Source organism: Macrotis lagotis, chromosome 4, assembly GCF_037893015.1.
Source record: "Macrotis lagotis isolate mMagLag1 chromosome 4, bilby.v1.9.chrom.fasta, whole genome shotgun sequence".
Classification (NCBI taxonomy): Eukaryota; Metazoa; Chordata; class Mammalia; order Peramelemorphia; family Peramelidae; genus Macrotis; species Macrotis lagotis.
The window spans coordinates 77,869,324-77,874,327 of NC_133661.1; the positions used below are offsets into that span (position 1 = coordinate 77,869,324).

At 58.0% G+C, this 5,004-nt stretch overlaps 1 protein-coding gene across 1 annotated transcript; it reads right to left on the reverse strand.

Moving 5' to 3' along the window:
- Window positions 1-1,383: 1,383 nt before the first annotated feature.
- LOC141522680 (proto-oncogene FRAT1-like) lies at window positions 1,384-3,479 on the reverse strand. The gene has a single exon (XM_074236194.1). The coding sequence runs from the start codon at window positions 3,454-3,456 to the stop codon at window positions 2,863-2,865; it is 594 nt and encodes a 197-aa protein (XP_074092295.1). The 5' UTR covers window positions 3,457-3,479; the 3' UTR covers window positions 1,384-2,862.
- Window positions 3,480-5,004: the final 1,525 nt, after the last annotated feature.

Here is a 5,004-nt window from a genome sequence, read left to right on the forward strand (position 1 = left end):
CTCCCATAAAGGATATTTTCTGTGATTTCTTCAAACTTCACATCACACTTTGCATGGTCTTCTCCCACTCCTTGAATACACAAACTAATAGCCTTCTTTGAACCCTCATCACTTCATACAAAGTTTTGTACCCAAAGGATCTTGGAAGGTCAAAGTGGTTTTTGTTTTAAGCCAGGTCTCTGATGTCACTGGTAAAATCATTAGTGAGGATCCTAGAAGAACAAATATCAGGGTTCTATCATACTCTGGGAATAAATGGAACTTGGGAGCCATATTATCAGTGTAGCCTACGGCAGGGAGGTGATAGACTCTTAGTACTTATGTTATGGTTAGTTAACATTTAAAACACTGATATCAGTTCTGGGTACTATATTTCAAGTTGGACTCTGGTAAGATGAGAAGGGTCAAGAGTAATCAGGGCAGCGTATAGGAAGAAATATGAAAATTACATCATGTGAGCAAAACTAAGCAATAGGAAGGGCTTAGCAAAAATGCTTGATCATAACTTTAATGTTCCACAAAAGCTTCTTCCCTTTGTGATAATTCTTATAACATAGATGATGAGAACAGGACAGGGAATGGGATCAATGGGTCCTTGCAAAGCATATGGGTTGCTGTGGGCACTACTGAGGCACTCCTAGGCTCTATGAATGTACACTCAGAGTAAGGGTGTGGGGAGTATTGTTAGGAAATCAAGACCTTATCTTGTTTACCCTCTTAGCAAAAGATCATACTAATGTAATTTAAATTTGGTGGTGTTTGGAGGCTAACAGTGGGCAGGCAAAAATTCATTTCCCCAGCAAGTGCCTCTAAAGGTATCTGCTTTTAAAGGGCACAGGCTGCTTCAAAACATTCCCCATATGCTTTACAGAGTACCCTTTTGGGGCCAAGAAAATGAAAATAGAGATTAACTTGCTTCAAAATGGCTTACTCATTCCTAGCCTGGCACCCACATAGCCATACAAATGCCAGATCTGTCCTAGATTAGTGGTTGGAATGAAAAGATATGTTGGAAGACATTAAAAGCTAGAAAGATTTGGGGGCAAAGAAAGCTTACAACTTGTTTCCCCACTTCTGAGGTAAAGGGATACTTGGGGACCAAACCTCAGTCTCCAAAAGTGGGCAGATGCCTATTATTAGTGAACTTAAGTTGCATGGTTGGAGGCAGGGTTGAATGTCATTTCACTCCCTTATTACAATTTTGTTTTGCTAACTTGGGGGGGAGGGGTGTTTTACATTTGAACTTATTTCAGCTAGCTCTAAAAGATTCAGGATACATTCCTATTCTTTTACAGGAGAGCAGAATGTTGAGGAACACAGGCTAAATGTCACACAATTCCAGGCTGACATGGTTAGGCTTCTTTTTTGCACAAACAAAACCAGAAAACAAAAAACAACTTTATTTAACAGATATGTCAGTAAAGACAGAATCCTAGAAATCAGGACCACAAATTCAGACACTCCGCTACGAAGTGTATATGTGTGTGTGAGGATGTGTGTTTACATGACACACATTCACATACATCAATAGCCACATCTGGATGACCAAGCCATTGAAACTTCAAATAACAACAAAAGAACCAAATTTTTGAGCTACCTTAAAGGAAAATGTTTGCAGTTCTTTCATGTAGAGGGTCACATTTTCAGAATATTTAATTCACTCAAAAAAGGGAAAGGATGGAGAGGGAAAATCCCTTTCATTCAGGGGAGCTGCAGGAGACAGAACATATAGCCTCAAAGACAAACACATTGAAAAGGGCCTCTGCCCATGGATGCTGGGACCCCAATGACTTGAAAGTATAAACAAGGAAGGAAGAATGGCCCAGAAAGAAAGGAAACCTCAGTGACAGGCAGCATGACAACAGGTTCTCAATCCCTGGCCCAAAAAGGCAGGAGCAGCAATATTAGGGAGCTTGGGTCAACACACAAGCCTGGACACATAGTACACAGGTCTCCCTTCTAACCGGTAGCTCTGAGAACAAGCTGCATGTCCTCAGGAGACTCTCAGAAGTTTCCAAACAGAAGGTTCTCTCGGAAGAAGTCCCAAGTATAGTCACTCCAGTGTGTGTGAGGCGCAGAATAGTGTTTTGTGTCTGTCTCTGTAAAACCAAGGTTTTAAAAAACAGATCGCAAGGGCAGTAAGCCATTCTACACACAAATTCTTCCTTGCCCACAAAACTTTTCCCCTTCAATACCTCAACCCGGTGAGAGTTATGTCCAGTTTGCCTTAGAAAACATCAAGCCTTTCGATGCCGAGACAGGGGAAGGTTGGCGGGCAATCCACGTTAAGCCACCCCACCCAGGTTTTTACTCTCACATTTACCGAAGTTCCCCTTTTCACAGGATTGTGTTCATAGAGTTAAGGACTGGCACCTCAAAAAGAACCAAAGCTAGTTTGGAACATGTTATCAAGTTTAAGTCAGGATAAGACAGCTTGTTTCTTCTTGCTGCTCTCAAAGTCTTCTCCCTCCCCCCTCCCCCCAAACTACCAGTAGTGAAAACAAACTGGGTCAAGTCAACGCAGGTAACTGGAATAATGCTCCATCCTGAGTTCATGCCCGGCGGTCGGCTCGGGATGGGCATGTGCCGAGGAGGCGGCGAGCCCGGCAGAGGAAAAGGCAGCGTCCCAGGGCGGCCAGGAGAGGGGTCCGCGGCGAGGCCCGGCCGGCGGGTCAGCACCGCTCATCACCGGGCCCGGGGCCCGCGGTCCGTGCATCGGTCCAGATCGGAGGGGGCCCAGATCGCGGGCTCCCCGCGCCGCCGGATCCCGGCGACAGTCCTGCTCCGCTTGGGCCCGAGTCCCCCGGCTGCCCTCCACCTCGAGCCCGGGCCCGCTCGGGGCCCCCGCGGCCGGGGCCCGCGCTAGCTGCTGGGCACCAGGATGCCGTCGGCCAGTCTGGGCAGCGGCCGGACGCCGCCGGGCCCGGGCGGCCGCGGGCTGCGGGAGCGCAGGCGCCGCACGGCCTCCTTGATGAGGTTCCCGGACAGCACGAGCTGCTGCAGCAGCTGGTGCGGGTCGTCCTCGCGGGCCCGCAGCCCCGCGTGCGCGCGGCCCCGGTGCGGCTGGTGCTGCTGCGGGAGGCGGCGGGAGGCGGCGGCGCCCCGCAGCCAGGCGCGGCGGCACGGGCCCGCCGGCGGCTGCGGGAAGCCGCGCTTGCGGGCGGCCGGGGCCCGCGGGGCGGCGTCTCCGGCCCAGCTCCCCGGGGCCGGCCCCGGAGGCGGCGGCTTGCGCGGGGGCCCCCGGCCGCCGTGCGCCGCGTCCAGCCGCAGCGCCTCCCCGATGCGGGCCACCAGGCGGTCCACGTCCCCCGCGCCCCCGACGGCCACGGCCCGCTGCAGCTGCAGGAAGCCCTCGGCCTGCCCCCGCGCGCCCTCGGCGTCCTCCCGCCGCCGCCGCTCCGCGCCCGCCGCCGCCGCCTCGTCGTCCTCGTCGTCCTCGTCCCTCCGGCACGGCATGGCCCCGCTCCGCGCCCGCCGCCCGCCGCCCGCCGCCGGGCTCCGGCTACAGCTCCCGGGGCCGAGGCGCCGCGGTGTGGGCCCGGGCCGGCCGCGTGCGGGGCCCCGAGCGCATCGCAGCCTCCGCCGCCGCCGCCGCCGCCGCCGCCTCTCCGCCGGGACTGGGGCTCCGCCGGCTCGGCTCGATTTGTAAACAATGGGTGACGCGCCGCGCTCGGGCGCTACCACCGCGGCGGCCCGGGGGGGGGGCGGCCCGGGGCAGCCCGAGGGGCCGCCGGGGGGAGCGGCCCTCGGCGCCCGGCCCGGGCCGCCCGCTCCGGCCGGCCGCGGGGCCCCGCGCGGAGGCGGCTCCCGGGCCGGCGGCCTTGGCGGCTCCGGGCCCGCCGCTGCCCGTCCCCCCCACGCGTGTGCCCGGGGTGGTCTCGCCCGGCCCCGCCCCCGCTTCTCGTGGGTCCGGGTGGGGGGGCGGGACTTCTGCCTCTGGGGCGGGGCTAACGGGGAGGGTGGAGGATGAAGGCGGTGGTGACTGCGGGACTTCTGAGGAGGATGCCCGGTGAGGAGAGGATGCCCGGTGAGGAGAGGATGCCCGGTGAGGAGAGGATGCCCGGTGAGGAGAAGGATGAGGATGCCCGGTGAGGAGAGGATGCCCGGTGAGATGAGGATGCCCGGTGAGGAGAGGATGCCCGGTGAGGAGAGGATGCCCGGTGAGATGAGGATGCCCGGTGAGGAGAGGATGCCCGGTGAGGAGAGGATGCCCGGTGAGGAGAGGATGCCCGGTGAGGAGAGGATGCCCGGTGAGGAGAAGATGCCCAATGAGGAGAGGATGCCCGGTGAGGAGAGGATGCCCGGTGAGGAGAGGATGCCCGGTGAGATGAGGATGCCCGGTGAGGAGAGGATGCCCGGTGAGGAGAGGATGCCCGGTGAGGAGAGGATGCCCGGTGAGATGAGGATGCCCGGTGAGGAGAGGATGCCCGGTGAGGAGAGGATGCCCGGTGAGGAGAGGATGCCCGGTGAGGAGAGGATGCCCAATGAGGAGAGGATGCCCGGTGAGGAGAGGATGCCCGGTGAGGAGAGGATGCCCGGTGAGATGAAGATGCCCAGTGAGGAGAGGATGCCCGGTGAGGAGAGGATGCCCGGTGAGGAGAGGATGCCCGGTGAGGAGAGGATGCCCGGTGAGGAGAGGATGCCCGGTGAGGAGAGGATGCCCGGTGAGGAGAAGATGCCCAATGAGGAGAGCCCGGTGAGTTGAGGATGCCCGGTGAGGAGAGGATGCCCGGTGAGGAGAGGATGCCCGGTGAGGAGAGGATGCCCGGTGAGGAGAGGATGCCCGGTGAGGAGAGGATGCCCGGTGAGATGAAGATGCCCAATGAGGAGAGGATGCCCGGTGAGGAGAGGATGCCCAATGAGGAGAGGATGCCCGGTGAGGAGAGGATGCCCGGTGAGGAGAGGATGCCCGGTGAGATGAAGATGCCCAATGAGGAGAGGATGCCCGGTGAGGAGAGGATGCCCGGTGAGGAGAGGATGCCCGGTGAGATGAGGATGCCCGGT

Coding starts and splice junctions, on each gene's coding strand:
- LOC141522680 (XM_074236194.1), bottom strand. CDS start 3,456: ATGCCGTGCCGGAGGGACGAGGACGACGAGGACGACGAGGCGGCGGCG.